General features: G+C 37.7%; 2 protein-coding genes across 2 annotated transcripts in view; one reads left to right on the top strand and one right to left on the bottom strand.

The window, feature by feature from the left end:
• The window catches only part of TNNI3K (TNNI3 interacting kinase), a 297,506-nt gene that overhangs the window by 63,503 nt on the left and 211,916 nt on the right, over positions 1–22,087 (bottom strand). Inside the window, exon 23 of the mRNA XM_060304278.1 lies at positions 20,503–20,612. Coding sequence (XP_060160261.1) covers positions 20,503–20,612 — 110 coding nt within the window. The remainder of the gene's footprint in view (positions 1–20,502; positions 20,613–22,087) is intronic.
• Positions 1,863–15,160, top strand: LRRC53 (leucine rich repeat containing 53). The gene is made up of 4 exons (XM_030866191.2): positions 1,863–1,950; positions 4,268–5,059; positions 9,704–10,201; positions 12,825–15,160. Exons 1-4 carry the CDS (start codon positions 1,863–1,865, stop codon positions 15,158–15,160), a joined length of 3,714 nt encoding a protein of 1,237 aa, XP_030722051.2.

Consider the following 22,087-nt stretch of genomic DNA (forward strand, 5'->3'; position numbering starts at 1 on the left):
CTACAGATTCAATGTAATCTCCATCAAAATTCCAATGGCATTTTTCACAGAAATAGAACAAACAATCCTAAAACTGTTATGGAACCCAAAAGACTCCAAAAGCTGAAGCAATATTGAGAAAGAACACAGCTAAAGGCATCATGCTCCCTGATTTCAAACTGTATTACAAAGCTATAGTAACGAGCACAGTAGCCAAAATAATTATTTAAAAATGTGCTACAGATGAAGTAATGCCACTCACAAAAGCCTCCAATTACTCTCATCTTATATGGATAAAAAAACAAAGCTCTTGCATTCATCTCCAAGGCATGCACAGCCTGCCCCTGCTATTTCCTGGTTTCCTCTTCCTCTTGTGTAGCAGGCCACGCTGACTTCCTCAGGCTGAGAGCACACATGCCTTCAGGGACTTTGCATTTACCATTCTTCCCACCTGGACTGATCAGCACCCTTCATCTTTCCCAGGTCTTTGTTCAAATGTTACTTTATCAGTTTTTTCTTGTCACCATATTTGCCCTACTTATTCCATAGAACTTATCACTAGATGACTTAATACATATTTTCATATTTTTTGTTTATTGTTTACATCCCTTCGTAGCATGTCCATCCAATGAGGGCAGGAGTTTATCACTCTCTATTCTATCTCCAGTGCCTTCAGCAATGCCTGGAGCACAGAAGGAATTCAATAAATACTTGTTGAAAGAATGATAGAATTAATAGTTTTATGTTTTTTTACATTTTATTTTATTTTCAAACTTTTTGTATGGGTAGAAGGTTTTTTATTATAATTTGCTTTAAGTTTTTTTTTTAAACCAATCAGGGAATACATTATAAATGAATGGCCTTTTTTTGAACATTAAATCCAAAACGGTGTTAATATTTCATTGGAGAGCTGAAATAATGGTAAAACTATGATACTTACTAAACACTTAGAACATTTTATCTAACTCATAATGCTCTGTAATGTAGGCATTTATTATTTCTATTTTAAACATGAAAAGGAAAAAATAAGAAAAATTAAATAATTTATCTAAGATAGTATAGTCAGTAAATAGGAGAGCTGAATTCAAAGCTAGGTAGAGCTTGTGATCTTAATGCTCCTTCATTCTCCCTCTCTATCTGTGGCATCTATATCTGTGAAGAATAATTTCATTATAAATATATGTTTCAGTGCCTGAGATTATGTTCTGCATACTAGAAAGAACACTGGATTTGGAGTTAAAAGACTTGGTGTTAAATACCTAATAGCTATGTGACTTTGGATGGTTTATTAACCATTCTGAACTTCAGTTTTCTCAGTTTCAAATTGAATTGCCAAATTAAAAGAATTAAATAAGGTAATGTATTTGCAAAAGCTCAACAAAGTATCAAGTGTTTTAAAAAGTAACTTAATTTTTTAATAATCTATATTAATGGCTGTGCCTTGGATGTGAGTTCTCTGAATTTATGGTCAAATGCTTTAACAGTTCAGTTTGTGTTTCTGTTTATTGTGGGTATACATATATATTTGTTGAAGCATAGTTGATTTAAAATATTATATTAGTTTTAGGTGTACAACATAGTGATTCAATATTTTTATAGATTTTACTCCATTTTAAGTTATTACAAATCATGGCCATATTTCTCTGTGCTGCACACTATATCCTTGCTCCTTATAACGGCTCAGTTTAAATTCTATTCAAATTAAGGATTTCAGCCATTTATCTAGCATCATGTGAGAAGCCAAAGTGCCCATTAAAAAGCAGAAATCACCAAAATGCCTCATGAGCTGAATATACTGAAATCCCTGGATAATAAATGCCAACATTATGACGTGCATTGCTCTCTACTTTCCTTTCAGGTGGATGGCTCATCTCTTTGCTATTATGCTGCAGTTGGTGGCAGCCTGCCTTGCATCATGTATGGTGTGCACCAAGGATGTAACCCTCTGTCACCAGATAACCTATATAGTAGGTAATAAAACCAGTAACTCTAAAAAGCAGTGTTCAGTGTACCTGACAAATTCATTGCTATGCCTTTCTTTGTACTGACTGATCTCTCGGCTCAGTCTGAAAGAGGTAAACTTTTAAAGAGCAAGCTTTCTTTAGTGACTAAAGATTGATAATATTATTTTATTTTCCTGTTCGTCCCTGGTGGTCTTAACCAAAACTACTTTAAGACCTTCAGAGGTAACTGAGGTATTTTGCTCTTATAAAAGAATACCACCGTTTTATTGTTACATACTTTTTTTAATAAAAGAAAAAAAAATGATCACTTTAATTATATTTTGTCCACACTCTGTGCAGATTTGAAACCTACCACAGGCTGGAAGAAATATCAATGAATCAGGAACCTGAAGTGCAATTGTTCAGCATTAGTAAGATTAAGTGATGTACCAGCAAAACAGATTATTATCAAAGTGCATCTAATTTTGAAAGTGTAGTCTTTTTTTATTGGTAGTAAATGAGCTGTAGAAATGCTAACAAGATACACTGCCTGTATTCATTACATATTGCTTGCTTAAGTCAACAATTTAATAAGACACCTTATTAACAAATTTGAGGAGAATGTGATTTACATCCTGATATCCAAGAAGAGATAAACAAGCTATAAACCATGCCAATGGAAAAATTTCAGAAACAAATCTAAGATTGAGTGGAAGAAAATGAGTTCTTTCATTTCTAAAATGCTATGACCCCATGAGAATTAAGAGGTAGATGGCATTGTCATTCCTGACAGGAAAGATTTTCAAGGCTAGTTCGCTGTATACCGTCTCCGATCTGTATAGAAAACATTAACAAACACTAAACTCCCATCCTCTCAAATAGATCTGACTTCACTACATTTTTAAATTTTGATCAGAGATAGCTGTTTGTAAGAAACAAATATCGCTCATCTACATTGCTACACCTCTATATATTCCTTCTCATTTACAAAGTGTCACATTTGTGAAGTTAGATTTCATAAACACAGAGACTTAAATAGATGATTTGCAAGTGGAGCCTGTCTGGTCCTAGACAAGAAGTAATTGACAGAAACAATAGCCTGCTCCCTCAGAGTCAGAAATCTCTAGAGGACTGAGGATCCTTAAAAACAAAACTCCCTCAGCCCACATGAAAAACAATGATGAAAGGAACAAAATGCCAAACTGGTTAGAATTAATAGAATTCAAATAATCAGTAATAAATACTAAAAATAAATACTAAAAAAATAACACCCCTAAACAAAAGCCCCATGACTCGTGCTATGGAGATGGGAGCAATTCTTCCAAAAGAAGGCACTGTGGAAATCCTTTGTCGTTTACATTTTTTTAAATCTCTTTGTTTCAGTGATGTAGTCTGAATTTTATAAGGGAATTGTGATTTGCTTCCCCCATGGTTGATTGTTCTAATATCACCTGTAGACCTCCCAGGGACAATGGACTCTTCCATCCTTATGACACTGTCATTTGCAGTCAAAACAATTTTAGCATGATAAAGATGTGTTACAATAACTCCTGATTATAATACATCTTTATCGAGTTAAAACGCTTTGATTTCTAATGACAGAGCAGTGATAGCTCTAGGGTGATTATGGTGAAGGGATTTAACAGTTGGAAGCCCTGAGTACCACCTGTCATTACATGATGGACTTCATTGGTGGGAACAGATATTAGACAGGAGGCCAAGATGGCCCAGACTTTAATGAGAACCCCACTGACAGATCCTCAGGTTGTCTGGAGAGAACATAGATCCTTACCAAGTTGCCAACTTTTAGCCTGGAGCTAAAAAGCAGAAACCAACGGTCCTTCTCACTTCTGCCACCCCAATCCACACCTTTATGTTTGAGAGAAAAGATGATTGGCTTCACAGCATAAATATACATTGCTTGTGGAAAACTGGTTAGGAAGCTCAGATACAGGCTCGGCTGTTGAGTGACTCTGTCTTGGGCCAGCAGGGCTGGAGCAGGTCAGTACACAGCCTCACAGAGAGAAAGCCTGAAAGCCACTTTCAAAAAAACATCAATGATGATAATCCAAAACAATGAATTAAATTTGACATCTAAAGGAACAGATGGGTTTGTGTTTCTCAAATAAACATGTCATGGTAACAAAGAATATAAAAATCCATCATTCTGAAAAGAGCCACCTTCCCCTTAAACTGAGAAATCAGAGAATCATTTTCTTTTTGTTTGTTGTTCTTACCCAGGTGATAGGATTGTACTCAGAGGGTATTGATTATCTCTGCTCTCCACTGTGTTCCCCTCCCACGTGTGTATACTCGCTTCTAGTCTGTGCTTTTCTTCTCCACAGCAGCCCCTGTGACCACGAGGGTTTTAATCATCACTGATGGATATCTCTCCTCTATAGAGAGCACAAATCTGTCCCTCTTGTTTAATCTTGCTCTGCTCTCCTCGAGCAGAAATGGCATCGAGGATGTTCGGGAAGACGCCCTGCACACCCTTTCAAAGTTGCGGACGTCGTTGCTGGAGCACAACCAAATATCCAGCTCTTCGCTTACCGATCACAGCTTCAGCAAGCTTCGCAGTCTGCAGGTGCTGGCGCTTAGCAATAACGCTCTCCGCGCCCCGCAAGGGTCTTGGTTCCGAAACACCAGGGGCCTGACCCGGCTACAGCTGGATGGGAATCAGGTCACTAAACTGACAGACAGTTCTTTCGGAGGCACAGATCTCCACAGTCTCAGGCATCTGGATTTATCTAACAGTTGTATTTCCTACATTGGGAAAGATGCCTTCCGGCCGCTGCCTCGACTACAGGAAGTAGTCCTGCCCGGTGTTTTTACTCCACTGAAGCAGTTAATCCTTCTGAGCTTAGATAAGAACCAGTGGAGCTGCACTTGTGATCTCTACCCCCTTGCCTGGTTCTTAAGAAACTACGTAAAGTCTTCTGCTCACACGCACAGAAATGCCAAGGACCTAAATTGTCAGCCATCCACCATGGCTGTGGCCACTGCAAAGAGTGTGCTAAGGCTGTCTGAGACTAACTGCAATTCCAAGGCTGCCAACCTCACTCTGGCTCTAAAAGACAGAAGTCCCCTCTTCCCAGGGCAGGATGTGGCCCTGCTGACTGTCCTTGGCTTTGCAGGTATGACAGGGAGAAGTGTGCCCAGCTTTCCTCCATATTCTTGAAGTACACTAAATGATGCCTTTCTCAGGCAACTGGGGAACGTTTCCAGGGCTTGTGGAAGGGAGAGGTTGTCAGTAGTGTGGGAGGATGTTAGTTGATTTGGCATAGGTTGAAAAAACTACCTGTTGCAAAGAAGTTGTCTAACATAGAGGAAAGGGTCTTGAACCAGAATTCAAGAGCTCTAGTCCTGGTATAACTAGCACTGTGATCTTGAGTACATTAACCTGCTATTCAGACTTCAGTTTTCTTGTCTGTAATGAGGGAATAGTCTATATTTCAGTACTGGTACATTCATTAAGATGCTGGGAGATAGGGGTTAAAAAAGTGATGAGACATAGTCTATTTCCTCAAGGCACTCCCATCGGTGTGCTTCTCTGTGGTGGAGTGAGAATCAGTGGGCTTTACCAAGTGCAGGGGGAGATGCTATTATGACAACCAGGTGCATCCTGCTCTATAGTGCTTGTATAAGTACTATAGAGCTTATACAAGCTCTATAAGCTTATACAAGAGCATATATACAGCTTATACAAGCATGAGCTCCGCAGTTAGATTATCCAGGTTTGAAACCTGGCTCTGCTCTTACTTGCTGTGTGACTTGGGCAAGTGATTAATCTGCTGTGAGCCTTGGTTTTCTTCTATTTGGGGGTTTTGAATTCTTTTAAGATTTCTGTTTGTCTAACTTGTTTATAAACTTGGAGCATTACCCCACCCCCCAACTGACTAAGGAGAGGATACTATCCAATCCTTTAAATTTTCTACGGTAGTTTAAAAATTTTTTAAACTATGCATCAGCTATCATTACAACTCACTGGATGAATGATCTAATGTGATGCTTTGTGGCATTAGTCAAAGACCAAATATGCCTGAGATTTGTCAAGATATCTAGATGTTTGTATGCTTTCAGTGCATGGTGAAATCCTTTGTACCTGTGGGTAGCCATGGTGATGAGAAGTGTGTGTGTGTGGGGATGTGTGTGTTTGTGGGGGGTTCCCCAACACTGGAGGACCAGAGGCTTGCAAATGGCATTCAGGACTGAACTGATATACTTTGAATATGTGCCATAAATAATTATTCCATAGCAGGTTTCCAGTGAATCACTTGAACATCAGATTTTTAGCTCCTTTTAATCAGGATAGATGGAGACCAGTGTCAGGTCTAGACAGTGAAACTACCACCAGCAGTAATCAAATTCACTTGGAAGTGAATTGGAATTCTCTCAGGAAGATAAATTGTTTTAGAAAATGTGTAACCATGTCAGTAATTTTACGTGCTAAGAAATAATTTCCCACAAAAGACAAAAGCACTAGAGCAACAGAGTTTCTCCTTAAATGTGTTTCTTAGAATACTTAGTATGTTATAGGTATCTTTTATGTCTAGTTTTAGAGAAGATTTTGCCAAGTTAGCAACTCTGCATTAGTGTAGAAATAGATAAAAATTCTGGAAGGTTCCAAAGGCTTTGTCAAAATGATAGGAAGCTTAACATGTTGATAAATTATGAATATTATTACATGCATGTTAAGTTATTGCGTGTGAAATTACCATAAAAATGTAATGGTTTTTTGTGTGTTGTTGTGTTTTTTTGTGTTGTTTTGATGTTGTTTTTAAGTGAGATTCCTCTTTAAAACAGCTCTGACTTTTGATACCGATTTACTCCTTCGAAGGTGCTACTCCTCCTGAAGTGAAAGTGTGGTCAATAATCTATCCCTCTAGATTGTGGGAAAAAGACTTAGAACTAAAATTTGGCCTCTGATTCTATTGTCTTCTTTGGCTATAGATAAATCATCACAATTCCAAGTAATATGTAAAATCATATTCGGTGAATTTAAAACTGATAAGTGGCTAATTGGCACCTAACCTCTTGACACTTCCTATTCTGTGAACTGGAGGATAAAAAGAGAAAGCTTTCATGAAGCTCTAACATTTCCAATTCTTCAATGAGATTTTTATCATTAATTTTGCATTTTTGTTGTCTTTCTAACTCAGAAATATTCTTAGAATACTTTTTAAAAATTGCAACAATGCCCATGGCAATGAAAATTCAGCCATCTTCTTGATAGTAGGTTCAGCCTACCTACGAGCTTAATCTGCTGTTTTTGCTCTCTGCAGTAATAGAAAGTGACCATACCTGAGTGGTAATGTGACACAGACATAGCTCTAGCATCAATAGCGGGAGAGTCAGTGGTTCCTCGTGGTTTGGACACAATTTACTGAGAAACTCTATCCCATAATCAGATTACGCCTACTCTCATTTCAGTGGCTGATTCATGCATTTAAGAAAATTTAGGTCTTTCTTTCCTTTATTATTTGGTTTAGTAACTGCATCAGCCATAATAGTATTCTCTTAATGATTTGTTTTGGATTTCTTTTCCTAACAGCTGAGGCTTTTAGGATCTAATAGGACAATACCAAGCCTAAAAAGCAGCAGCAGCAATTACAACCACAATAACATATAACAATGACGATTCACTGAATCTTACTATATCAAAATACTGTATTAAACATGTCGCATATATTATCTCACTTGACCTCTGAGTGGTATTAATTATTCCTGTTTGATAGAGGAGGAAAAATAAGGCTCAGAGAGGTTAGAAAATGTTCCCAAGAAAAGTATCAGAACAGAGCTTTGAATCCTGAGTTTTCTTACTCCATGTAAGAGATACAGAGATGTTTCTAAAATTTTATTATTTTCATGTTTTTAACATTTAAAAACCAAAACCTTTGGAAAAACCCAGACTCTAGGATTTGGCAATTAAAATGTTCTAATCTAACTTTTGCCACTACTTTTAAAAAACATGGTTTTTTTTTTTTTTAACATGGTGTTTTTAATAGAGATTTCATAATTTCAATATGTTGTAGCACTTTCCAAGAGTGTATTGTTGTCAAAGAAATAAAAATGGGGCTTAAAACGTTACGATCTGGTAAGCTACAAAAAGGTTGGCAGATTTTGCCAGAAACTGCTATTCTATTTGGTTAATCTTCATCTTTAACAGAAAAAAATGAAACAACTATGCCTGACCCCTTCTCTTTTCTTTCAAGTTTAAAAAATATCATCACATTTTCATTAAAGTTGTCTGCAGTGGAGAGAACTAGGCATAGTGCAATCAAGGAGTCTAGAACACTGGTATCATCTTATTCACTGTCCTCATCTCCAGAGTCAGGGAACTGAGTTTTCCAGGGCAACTGACTTGCCCAGGGTCACACAGCAAGTTATAGGTAAAGCTGGACTCTGAATGCAGAAATCCAAACTCAGTCTATACTGACACCATGTCCTCCTGATCATCATTTTGGAGATTTTTAAGATGAGACCACTCAGTGCTTTTCATTATTAGGATTCATAAACAGAATTCCTTCTGTTTATTTAAGAATATTCAATAAACAATTCTGGTATGCCTCCTCTGTGCCAGTGTTGAGAGCACTGGAGATACAATATCAAATAAGACTGAAAAGATCCATTTCCTCATAGTGCTTAATTCTAGCAGGGGAGGACAGATAGTGAACAAGCAAATGAATAAGTGAACACAATAATTTTATACTGTTATAAGTGCCAAGAAAAAAGGAAATCACTGTGTCAGAGAGAGAGTTGGGTGTAACTCAGAGACTTTGGTATGAACATCTATGTGGTTGAGGATGCCATTTGTCAAGATGAGAAACAGTGAGGTAGAAACAGGTTAGACTCTGCACTTGAGTTTGAGAAACACTGCCGTTTACAATGTTATTTAGAGGATAAGCTAGCCTATAGAGAACATGAAATGACTGTACCAGGAATTCTGAGATTAGATGTCAATAATTTTATTGTGGTAGTTCAAAGAAGGGAGTGATCTTTGCAAGATGGGGAAAAAATAGCAAAAGACTTAGATTTTAAGGTATAAATGAAATTCAAATAAGCAGAGATAGGAGAAAGTATTAGAAGCATCATAGAGAATATACAAAGGCTTAGAAGTACATTTTAAGACTAATGAATTGAAGAGTTTGAAACATAGTGTTTGAATGTGGGAAATGATAAAAAATGAGGCTAGGAAAGAAGGTTATGGCAAGAATATACTGAGTCTTGAATGCCAAGGAGTTTGACCTTTATGCTAATAGAAGCCAATGATGTATTCTGAGATAGCGGATGAATCTTTAGAGGTGATTAAAATATGGCAATAGCTTGTAGAATCTTCTTTTCTTTGGGTGGAGGAGGTTATTATACATGAGAATTTCAGGGTATAATGCTAAATGTGGTCTACTTTTATTGACTATGGGATTAAGAAATAGGAAGTTTCATTTCCCATAAGCAGAAAAGGAATTTTAATGCAGGAATTATTTTATCTTGAATGAATTTCAGTCCATGAAAAAAAACCCCTTTTTCTGTCAAACACATTCCAGATGGTATTGTTTCTTATAATTTTTAATCAATACAAAGAAAGATCCAAATTGGAAAACAGAACAATGTCGATTAAATATCCTCTGTCTGGACTAATATTTTTCCAAATGGTGATAGATTTCCCACCCATTTTGACACCCTTTAAGCCATTAACCTTGATATTTGTGGATTTCACATTTGATGATTTATATGTTTCTTCCTATGATGTTATCTTTTAATAGTCTCTCTATTTGTCACAGGAGCTGTTGGTCTCACTTGCCTGGGTTTAGTTGTATTTAACTGGAAACTCCAACAAGGCAAAGCAAATGAACACACAGAAAACCTTCCTTGCAGAACCTTCGATGAATCCCTGCGTGATCATGAGGCAAGAAATTACCACGCTGAGGGATGCTGTAACTGCCACTTAACCCAGGAAAACGAGATAAAGGTCATGTCCATTGTGGGGTCCAGAAAGGAAATGCCGCTCTTACAGGAAAACAGCCATCAAGCAGTACTGGCCTCTGAGTCCACAGCCCTTAACCTGAAAGGGAAGGGCCATGGGGCAGACAGTACTTTCTTCTCCTTTGGTGGCAGACTGCTGCAGTCAGGATGTTCAGAGCCTCCTGGGAATATGGCAGCTTTTAATGAAGCCAGCTTACCTACAAGATATTGTCCAAAGAGAGTTGAAAAGCTGAGGAATCGTGAGCCTGGGGAAGTCCAACCTCAAACTCTGCCACAGCATGTAACAAGAACAATAGGTGAGTTGTCTTGTTTTAGAAAATCCCACTCTGTTTAAATCCCTCTGAAAGGGTAGCCTCCTTTGATTTCCTCAAAAGAGAAATGCCATAAAAATCATCGTGGCACCAGCCTATTCCTCTCCTAAAGATAATGGACATGTATCTGTGCGTATGGAGTGGGGTGTAGATGAACACTTCCCAACCTCAGGAGCTGAGAGTACACCTTGTGCCCATCGGCAAGTGAATTTTGTGACCCGACACCTAACAATGTGTTTTTTTGGTTTGTTTGTTTTTAAGAAGGCTTTTAAATAGAAACGGTGCTCTTAAGATTTATAGGAGGCTGAGTATTGGCTTCTATTCCAACATCCTTCGAGTCTAATGCTAGTTCTACAGTAAGCAACCTTCCCAGAGCATGACATGTTAGAAGAATCGGCCTTCTAATGCTAGTGATTCATTTCAGGAATGATGTCAAGACACATACTTTGCTTGCTGAGCTGTCAGGGATGATAACTTCCCAGTTCAGGGAAAGTCAGGACTTAATTCATTGTCCCATGTTGGGAGCCGAGTGAATCTGGCTGTGACATCTACCCACGGTACATGGGCGATGTCAATATTTAGGTGGAGGCAATGAATTAAATGTCTTCCTTTTTCTCCCTGAATAGTAAGGCAATGCTTTCAGGCTCAACAGTGAAACCTTTGACAGCTGCTCTGTCAAGAGGTTCCTGTCATTTATTTGAATTGGTTTACAACAGGCAGAGCTTCCTCTCAGAATATGAATGACAGAGGTGCTGCACCAAGAAATTCTTACCATGGGGATCTGGCCCTAAGGATGGATTTGGGGACAATTGGAAAAGAACGAAACTGTATGTTATTCCATATGTGGTATAAAGCAGGATGTGAGTTTATGCCATTGCATCCCCCAGACTTCAGATCTTACCAGTTTCGGGGGCCTGATGATTTGACTGAAAAGAGGAATGGCTAAGGAAGAAAACATCTGCCATAGAAACCCGATCAGATAGGTTTTATTTTATAAAGCAATAAGCACTTAGCCTTTCAATAGAATCATACCTTAGGTAGATGTTTCATTTTAGCTTTGTCCAGAGCCTTCACTTCTCTGTGAGAAACTCCTATACTAAAGGGAAAGTGGCCTCTTAACCATTTAAAACCCAGTCTCTTGTTTCACACAAATGCTGGTTTGTCAAATCAATACAATTACTTTTAAGAAAGACTTGAAATTTTGCTACATGCCAGGCATTGAACTGAAGCTGGAAAGGACAGTTATTGGAGAGAAAACGTTCAAGACCACACCTGCTCCAGAATAGAAGTCTGTAAGAGGCAATATCACTCTAATTAGGGCTTCTAACTCGGAAATATAGAATTACAGTATGTCAGGGGTAGAGGAGATTTTAGAGGTGATCTAGTCCAATAGCTTTTAATATTTATCTTTGGGCCACAGAACTCTCTTAGAATATGTTAAAGGCTAGCAGTTCTTTCCCTGGAAGAATTTTATACCCACATAAAGTTCCCACTAGTCTAATCTTCTGATATCCAGCGAGTAAATGGCTTCTTCAAGGTTACTCAGAGAGATGAAGTTAGATCTTAGATTAGAACTGGATGCAAGTTGGGGCTTATTTCACCTCTTTCTTTCTATCACTGAAAGGAATACTTCTTTCTTCCTTTGGATAAACCAATTTCACAAAACAAGAAAAAGTACACTGGTAAGATGTAATTTTAAACTTAATATGCATTGTGGAAGAGGATACGGTTTAGTATCAGACAGACCTGGGTCAAATTCTGCCATATCATTTAGTTGACATGTAACTGGGAGAAAACATGCAACCTCTCTAAACTTGTTTCTTCCTCTGTAAATGTGCTAGGAAAATAGGACTTGTCCAAGGGATCAGGTCTCTTAAATGAAAAAATGAATGTACAATATTTAACACAATGCCTACCTCTTATGCTCAATTAATTAATACTAATATTTTTGTCATTAATATTATTTAACATGTATCATTAATAAATATTGTATTAACATGTACCATTTAAGAGTCTCAGGCAGATTCTTTCAACACAGACCAGGCCATAGTCCAAACCACATATTCATTTAACAAATATTTAATGAATATTAAGTGATGCCAAGTAAACCAGATACAGACTCTGCCTTATTGGAACCAGTAACATCACAAGTATTTCTCTGTTATTGTTGAGGTTATTATCTGCTTGAAACCTATATATTACTCAATATTTTATTATGTTCTTCCTAATATTTAGTCCCAAGTGGTAAATGAATTGAGAAAAAAATTACTATAGCCACTTGGAAGGAATTTAGATATTATTCATATTTAAAGCTAACCTAATGGACAACTAATCTAAAGATTTACAACTATGAATATTTTAATTTCTAATTCCACAACTTTTACATCAGCATCACAACTGATTAAAATGTGGCCATAAAGAGTGCCATTGCAAACACACCAAACTGCCCAATGTCCCTTGAGGATTTGGTTAAAAATCAGGAAATTTTCAAGAATTGCCATAATCAGAGGAGTCCTTTTTGCACCTCTCATAAGGCTTCTAAGCGTCTGTTTGGTTGGGGTAATAAAACTCTGCTCAGTGCTAAATTCCTGCATTTATTGTTCAGCAGATATCAGCAGTGACACATTTAGTAGAAGATATGCAACATCCGCTTCAGCCTTGGCAAGAGAAAGTCTTGAAAAGCATTTAACAAATGAATCATGGCAGCCTCCAATAGAAAAAGGACACAATGGCTTACAACCACACAGGCTGAGACATTTTATTACAGGCTCATCATCCAAGCCTTGTGAGCCTGAGGAACACTCTGTACAAAAAACCTTACAAAAACATAGATCAAAATATGATGATCCTTGTGGGCTGTTAACACGAAGCAGGCCTGGGTATTTGCAGCCAAACAGTTGTCTTATCTGTAAATATGTGCCCTGTGATCAATTTCAAGATTATGTGAAAGAAAGGAAGCCAAGTCGTCGAGAACTTTCGAAGCCCAAGAAAGAGCAAATCCAAATTAACAGAGCAATAGAAAAATTCCTGATGAGTAAGGACAACATGGAGTTATTGGGGTTATCAACAAAAATCAAGAAAACATATTCCCCTAAGAGGGTTAGCTTCCATCATCCTGATTTAGTAGAAAAAAATAGTTTGGTGATGTCATCCAAAACATCAAGCCATTGGAAAGAACAGAAAAATCAAAGTAACCACCTGACCAACTTGGATCTCAAAAAATGTAGCAATCCTCAGGAGAGAAACAAAGGAGGAAAATGGCTTACTGATCCACAAATTCTGCAAAAGAAGAGAACCAATCAATCTGACTTCAAAGGGAAAATTAAAGGACAAAATTTAAGGATAAAATTAAATTTAAATCCTTTTAGAAAAGTTAGAGTCCATCCAGAAAAATCCTTGCCAGAATTCCCAAAGAAACGCAGACAAGTGTTGTCACCTTCTAATAAATTCTCCAAAGTTTCTGAGAAAGAAGCCAAAATAAACCTTGTGTCCTCTGCAGATTTTCACCAACAGTCAGAGAGTAACAACTATGTTAGATTCACTGCAAAACGGCTGCCTCTCAAACATGCCCCAAAGCAGACCCCATATTACAGAAAAAACATTAAAAAGGCTCCTCTCTTCAGTGCTGACAACTTGTCAGTGGCCAACCAGAGCTCTATGGAAGGCAACTGTCACCCTACGGGTCATATTCCTGATGGAAACCCATCAACATTGCGTCAGCCAACACCCACTGTGACTGAACACAGGCAGTCACACTCCCCCGTCTCGACTGAGCAAGTGGGAGGTGCAGCTCGCCTTGCACTGGGCATTCCTTGTTATTTACCAGCGACTTTGGAAAACATAGGAAGGGATATTTTACCATCCCACCATTTTAAGGGGGCTACTGACCAAGGGGTGACAGAGTCCACTGAAAACATGGAGCAGGACAAATCAAAGACTAGTGAGCTAAATCAGTTTTCTTTGTCCCTGGGGAATCAAATCCACAAGACTGAAACCTACAAGGAACATACTTTAGATCAAAATCAAACCTTACAACATGCAGAGCAACTCTCAAGTCACGAACAACTTGGAAACGAAGAAAAAACGTTAATGACAGAACCCAAAATATCACATCCAATTGTGGAAATTTGTGTTATGGGTGAGGGAAATGATGTAGAAAAGAAACTTCCTAAAACAGAAACTTATGATTCCTCTCCTATTTCCCGAACACAATCCAAGGGCAACTTTACATTTATGAAGACAAATTCTATTCCATACCAAAATAAAAGAGAGCTTCCCAAGGATATCAGTACCTCTCTTAGTACTCAAGCCATCTGGCCTCTAACCAATAGTAGTGAAAAAGGAATTGACAGCACAAATGCATTGCCCAGAGATGATGGCACTGAAGCACTGCAGATAAAAATAGTAGGGAAAGAAGAGAAAAAAATGTTCGATGAAAGCAAGGCAAATTCTATTATGTTAATTAGGACCACACAGATGACCTTAAATGGCACCACAAAAGAAAAGCAACAAACTTGGGAAAATGGAAAAAGTGAAAAACATATATTATATGATTCAAACTCTGTTGAGGCGACTATTACAGCTAAGGATTTGAGAATGACAAGTTCCCATGAAACCAAAAATAGACTACCTTGTAGTGAAACAGATCTTAAAATTAACAGTAATATGCATGATTTGAGAGAAGTTCAAGATTTTCAAACAGATAAAGATAACAGTGCACATAAAGAAGGTGCAATGACAGGGGAGACATTACCAGAGTTAAAAGACATTAGTTTTGAGGCAGAAAATAAGGTGTCTCTAATTCTTAGAAGAATAAATGAAGCTGAAAGCTCTGCTCCTAAACCTACATTGTGTCCACCCTCTGCTGAATACGTTAATTCATCACCTTTAGAGGCAGAACAAAGTGAAAAAAATAACTCAAATAATAATCCTTTTCTACTTTAGCTTTCTTCAAAAGGACACACAGACACTCCCTAGCCTTTGCATGCATTTCAAATGCAGTATTTTGGAGGAAAAATCTTCACTAACTCTTTGTTATCAATAAGATAAAAGTACACAGTTGAATATAATGCAAAAATCAAAGAGCCACGAGATATGTTTGACACAATTAATTGAGTTTGCTTCTCTAAGGAATGGGAAAATGGGAAAGAGGAGTTGTGCCTCATCCTGGAAAAGAAAACAAACATTAAAAAAAAAGCCTTAAGCAAATGAAAGATTAAATAAGAAAAAGTACTTGAGCAGATTTACACTTGATGATTATTTTATGGAAATTACTATACACATCTCAATTAGTGGTATTACAATATTTCTTTCGACATAGATGATTATACATTCATACTTGTGCCTGATCTGTTTTCCTAATTATGGTATGAAAATAAAAATTGAGCTTTGTTTGTTTACTGTAGTCTAGCTGATATGCATATTGGCATATTTCAACCATTTGCGACTGTTCTATTGACAATTATGCTAGATCCTAAGTAGAAGTCTTTAAAAACTGTTGTTTCTTTAAGAGAAAAATTTAAGGATTTCCAGATGTAGAAGGTCATTTCTGTAAAATCTGTAAAATCCTATAAATCCACTAGGTGGAGATCTCGACTTCAATCATTTTAGAACAAATGGGACTTCAAAATCAACACAATAGCTCCAGAACAAAAGGAATATTAACAAGCTTTATTGCCAATTGTTATTAACTTAAGATTTTGAAAACTAAACAACCCATTAGCATGTAAGCTTTCAAGGCTTGAGCTCTTGAGTTTGGCATGCCACTACTGTTTGGTGTGAGTATTCTTCCTTATGCACAGGAGAGAAATGTCTTTATAAATATTAGATTTAAAAGCCATAGTAGAATAAGCATTTCTTATTCAAAGCCACACTTATTTGAAAGATAGAGGTATACTCAATATTATTAGTGATATCCTAGTAAAATGTTGAAAGCCTAACATCATGGTATAGAATACTATAATATTTCATATTTTCTAGTGGGAAAAAAGGTCACAAATGCGACTAACTTTCTCTTCCCCTGTCTCTATATCGAAGTCTCTATATCTTTATAGCTACATGCGGCAATATTATAAAGCTTAAAAGCTATTAGAACAATGTAAATATTGCTTACATGCTCCATTTCCTGTTTTCTTTCCTATTCAGAATTGGTAGCAAATGACAACTTTCTTATTTTGAAAACTTCCTAAACTTATTATCTCTCTTCTTTCCCTGGATTCAAAATGTTCTTGCTTTTAACTCTGACTCTTCTCCCCTCCCTCCTCGAGCTCAACTCCTATGCCATCTGTCTGCCTCCCCGGATCCCACTTCCTTTTGTCAAGCACCTTGAAGATAAGAAGAGCATCTATGCCAACTTTTTCTTGAACATTAAGTTTACTGTATTCTAATTGCCAGCTCCCTCAGTTTTGTAGAGCAGGTTACTCTTTTTCTCTGTAACTATCTTTCTTTTCCCTTTTCCTATTTTCTTTTAAGCACCTTCATTTTACTGCAGAGCTGTTAGCTTTGTTTGTCACTGCCAACAATGTCCCTCATATCTAAGGGCTTAAAAGTACTCTGTTCACTAGCTTTCATTCAGAAGGCAGTGATGACAGTTCTCCTGGACTCTTTCCTCTCATCCACTTCCTAAATCCGGTCTTTTCCCTCCTTCTGTTATGTTTCCTTTGAAGTAGTTCTCACACTTACCCCTGCGCCCGAATCCCCATGGTAACCATTGTAGTCTTTGTGTTGTAACCAACTGGATTACTACTGCAATAGCAGCCCAGCTAGAGACTCTGACTTCAGTGTCTTTTGCTTCTGTGTCACCCCACTAGTTTTCTGTCTTTATTGGGCACAAATCACCTGGGGTGCACGTTAAAATGCAAAGTCCCAGGCTCCATCCCAGAGATTTTGATTCAGTAGATTTAGAATAGGATCCCAGAGTCTTCATTTTAACAAACATTCCAGGGTAATGTGGAGCATATAATACACAGCCTACACTAAGAAACAATGCTTAGCTATTCCAGTGCACACTATGAGATAATTCAGTGCCTGCCTCACCACAGGAACTACATACAAGTCTTTAAGTGAATAAATCCTTCATACCAAACTCTGATGAACTTTCCAGAAAATTACTTTTATCATATCTTTCACTACTTTAGAGACAAAATATAATTGTCTAATTTCATGTCCAAATTCCCTAGTCTGGTTTCCAAAGCTTTCCAAAATCTGATTCCATCTAATTATCAGAACTTTTTCCCACTTCTCACTGTTTTCCAGCAAGCACCCTCTATCTCTAATAGGCTAGTGTTTTCATTGTCCTCTTCTATTTTTATAGGTCTTGACTAAGAAGACATGCACAGGAGACAATAATGTGTTTCAAATTTAAGGAATGAAGCAAAGACAGACATAAAACAAAGAATGAGAAGTGAAGTTGATAACCTAGCAAAAAATGACCAGGCAGCATGATGTTAGTGTTTAGATCTAAATATGAATTTGTTTCAAATGAGGGTCTGGTATAGCCCCTCAGTAGCTACAATGTTCCAATAACTAAGTCTCTCCCTTGTGTCTTTTCTCACAATGAATTGGCCCATGTTCTGTTTCCTTAAACTCTTTCTCTCTCACCAACCCCATTCATTCATCAAATTCCTATTTATGCTTATAATCTCAGCTCAAGTATCACCTCTTCCAGGAAGCCTTCCCTGACCTAGCTCTTTGTCCCCCACTTGCTAGTGTTCCTTTAGCATTCATTCTCATCTAATCTTGGTTTCCTTCACCTTGGCTTGTAACTATAAAACCAGTAATGTGTTTATTCTATTAATCTCCATATAACCGCTAGACCTTAAGCGCCATTAAGAGCACATCTCCATTGAATCTCCTCACTCATCCCTGGGGCTGTATATAGTAGAGACTCAGTAAATAATTATTTAAGGAAAGAGTGAAAACTAGCCCATTGTTCCCTTTCTCCTCAGTACTTAGCTTACTGACTAGGTGAAGACCTTACTGGGCAATGCAATGATGACTTAGGCATGTCACATACAGAAGCAGCTCAAATTTATAATGCTGAGATGGATACCACAGCCAAACCGGGAGCCACCTGACTGACAAGTACAAATATTGCCAGCCAGTCAGAGACTTAGCTTTCCTATTATACTTTCTCTCCATCCTCCTCTGGGAGAACCTCATCCCCAGAGCCCTGTACTTCCCTGCTTAACAACAAGACTTTTCTACTAAGCACTCAATTTTTGACCTCTTAGTATTTTTATTTTTAATCCTTAATAGCATTTTCCTTTGATTCTATTCTGGTTTCTCTTTCTCATTTTCCAAACTGTTACTTCTGGTACCCATCCTACCTAAAAAATGCTTTTAGAAGTGCCAATGACTTGCTTTTACTCCAAATTAAAACTTCCATGTCCCTTATCTATAATCATGAAGAGTCAGTTAATAAAAACAAAAGGGATTCCCTTTGATTGTTATGGTATATTTTAGAATATTTCATACCCCAAGGAGAGAAGGAAATTCTGGATTAGGTGCCTGACACAGTTATTCCCAGAAAATATGCCTGAGATTCATACTGAAAGACAAAGAAAGCTTTCCCCAAACTATTTTAAGTCATGTAATTTTTCAAGACAATTTTCTAAACATTGAATTTCAGATGAGGGGATTGGAAGCACTGATAAGCAATAGTGATATTCATTCATTTACTCAACATATATTTTTGAGCATCTACTAGGTACAGTTCTAGGTAAGGAGGTTACAGCAGCAAAGAAAACAAAATGAACAAACAAAAAAGTCCCTGCTTTTATGGAGCTAACATTCTGGTAGTGAGAGAAGATTCTACACAAATAAATATATAATCTGGTGAATTAAATGGTCAGAGGAAGAGGTTATTTCTTCCAAGATACTCAGTCCATGTTCCATAATTATCTTCCTTTTTCTTCATAAGAGTTTTTGTGTATACTTGTAGGATTGGGTAATGACGTGGTCTGGTTTTGCCTTTAGAAACAGAATGGGAAATTTGCTTTCTCTCCAAACATCTAGACTAGGGTTTATTCTATTTCTCCTTTGGTGAGATACGAACAGTCTACTTTATCTGCTCCCTTGTTGAAGAGAGGTAAAGTGTCTGGGAAGGATCAGAATCAAGGTCATATAAGAAAAGGATAACAATAACTAGGATGGTTTGGACCGGATAATTAAGGGCTATTGGGCCTTTGTGTATGAGGATCTCCAGTGTGAAGAGTGTGAACTAGTTCCCTCCACGTAGAGCAGAAGAATCAATGCGGGCTGACGTCAAAACACAAGGATTTCAATAGACATCAGACATACTGGCAGGGGGATTCTTAGACACTATATGAAACTGTGATATCAAGAGAGAAGTTATGAAATCTCCTCCTTTGTCAATCTGTGAGAACAAAGTAGACACCAATCTGTCTGGTACGTTTCGGGAGAATCCTTTCCTACAGACAGATGATCTGGGATTTCATTCTGGGATTATATGACTGTTCCCCTCTACTCTCTCAGATCTATGATCGTATTAAATTTTTTTCACTGTTTACATATCCTACTTTACTTATTCCTTCCCTATTTTTTTTTTTTTCGATGCGCGGGCCTCTCACTGTGTGGCCTCTCCCGTTGCGGAGCACAGGCTCCGGACACGCAGGCTCAGTGGCCATGGCTCACGGGCCCAGCCGCTCTGCGGCATGTGGGATCTTCCTGGACCGGGGCACGAACCCGCGTCCCTTGCATCGGCAGGTGGACTCTCAACCACTGTGCCACAAGGGAAGCCCCCTTCCCTAATATTGATTCCTCCATTTAAACTCTAAATCTATGTTCTTAGCTACTTTGTCATACAGCCACTCAGAGAGTTAGAGAAGGACTAGGACCAGGGCTAGCCTCCTGCTTGAGCCAGGGCTCAAAGAAGACCACTGGTCATGGGGTCTTCACCTGCAGGCCTGCCTCATGGTGAAGAGCCCACACAAATCCATCTTGTGCCAAACTTCTTTCTTGAAAAAAGTGACTAAGTGTGGTTCAGGCATAGTTAATAAAATTGCAGCTGAGACGAGACTGAGTCATCTGTCATACCAGGGTCTCTTACTAATCAGTTGTGAGAAACATTTCAGAATCAGAGAGCAACAGCAAAGAAATATGAGATACTCAGACTGAGGCAATTAGAGACTAAAGAGCAGAAAGCAAATCAGTCTTCCTGCCTTGACAGTCTTAAAATACACACTGAAAGTAGACTTTGGAGCTACACTATTTGTGACAGATGTTGACCATAACACATTTTCTAAGAGGAAGTAAAAATTACTCACTTCGGGACATGCATTCCACCCTCGCATCAGCAGAGATGATATGGGCTTGGGAATGGAATAGCCGATGGGAGGTCTGATATGGTGGTAAGCCATGTCTGCTGCGGCAGCCGCTGCAAACCAAATGGTCACGTCAGTCTTGAAAATCACATATTTATTTCAAGAAACATATGAACAGACAACAAAAAAATAATTAAAAATCAATCTGTGCAACATCAGCAGAGATTCAAAGAGGCCTCTATGCTGTTTTTTTTTAATATGCTTAAGCAAAATAGTGGATAATATGCTACCGTAAGTTTATCTTTATAATTGTTCGTTTCTTCGGTTGTTCATTCAACAAATGGTGAGCAGAGGGGATTTATATAGGAACAAAGGAACAGACAAAGGAACAAATAGCAAGCAGCACAGGGTATGTACATGATGTTTCAGGAAGTAAAGACTGAAAGGCAGATTGGACCAGCCTATACAATGCATAAATCCCAGGCTAAAGAGCTTATACTACACATAGCAAGACAAGATGCCCCGGAACTTTGTACCCCTGAGAGCACCTGTATCACTTGGGCAAAATAGATTATTTTTTACATTTAACTCTGGTTACTGGTTACAAGATTGTTGGGATTTTAAATTTTAATATTTATAAAGTAGTTACTATTTGCTAAACTCTTGTTAGATACTCCAAATCCATCATTTTAGCTAATAGTTCCCATTGATTGGACTCTCTAGTGTGGCCTACCTGCTTGGATGTCTGAATGTTGCTCATCTGAAACTCCACATCACTGTGTTGTGATTCTCAGGACATCTTTGTGGATTCCTGAGTGCTGATTATTTTTCTGTTCTGCAACCAGTGATTTCTGTAATCCCTGGGAAACCAAGCTTCTTGCTACTTTTATTGAACACATTTTGTACCAAGTATCATGGTAGATACACACATAAGTTCTTTCGATCCTTTTAAACCATGCGTGCAAGGTAAGTGCTATTGTTATGTGTGGGTTGTGTGTGTGTGGTGTATGTAAATAGTTTTTAATTTATAAAAATTTTAATATAACCAGTAGTTGGCACAACTTCTTTTTTCAGATTTCATGCTATCTTCAGCCATTTCACATTGAAAGCACTTTGTAAATAACACATGAAGCTCTTTTATTCCTCTGAAAAATTGCTCTGCACCCGTGGGATGCTAAAGTTCCAGGATACTGCTGCCTGTGTTCTCGATTGTGATGTCACAATCATCTGTCTATATCTTAATGACTTTTGAGATGTGACCCACAACTACTATCTCTCTTCCACCAAAGTTTACTCCAGCTAAATTCTGTTTATAGATCTGCATCCAGCAGATGTAGTGAAATTATATACAATGCAACTTAACATTTTGCTTTATGGATCATTCAGAATTACTATATAATTTTGCCAAATGTAAAATTAATACTTGTTTTTCATAGAAATTCAGAAAATTAGGAGAATTAGAAAAAATAAAATCCTATTATTCAGAGGAAGCAATTGTAAAAATATTTTGAGCATTTCTTATATATTCTTCACATCATGGAGCTCATGTCCAATATACAATTATGTAATACTTTTTCCCCTAAATTAA

The sequence above is a fragment of the Globicephala melas genome, chromosome 1 (assembly GCF_963455315.2).
Source record: "Globicephala melas chromosome 1, mGloMel1.2, whole genome shotgun sequence".
NCBI classification, from domain to species: Eukaryota; Metazoa; Chordata; class Mammalia; order Artiodactyla; family Delphinidae; genus Globicephala; species Globicephala melas.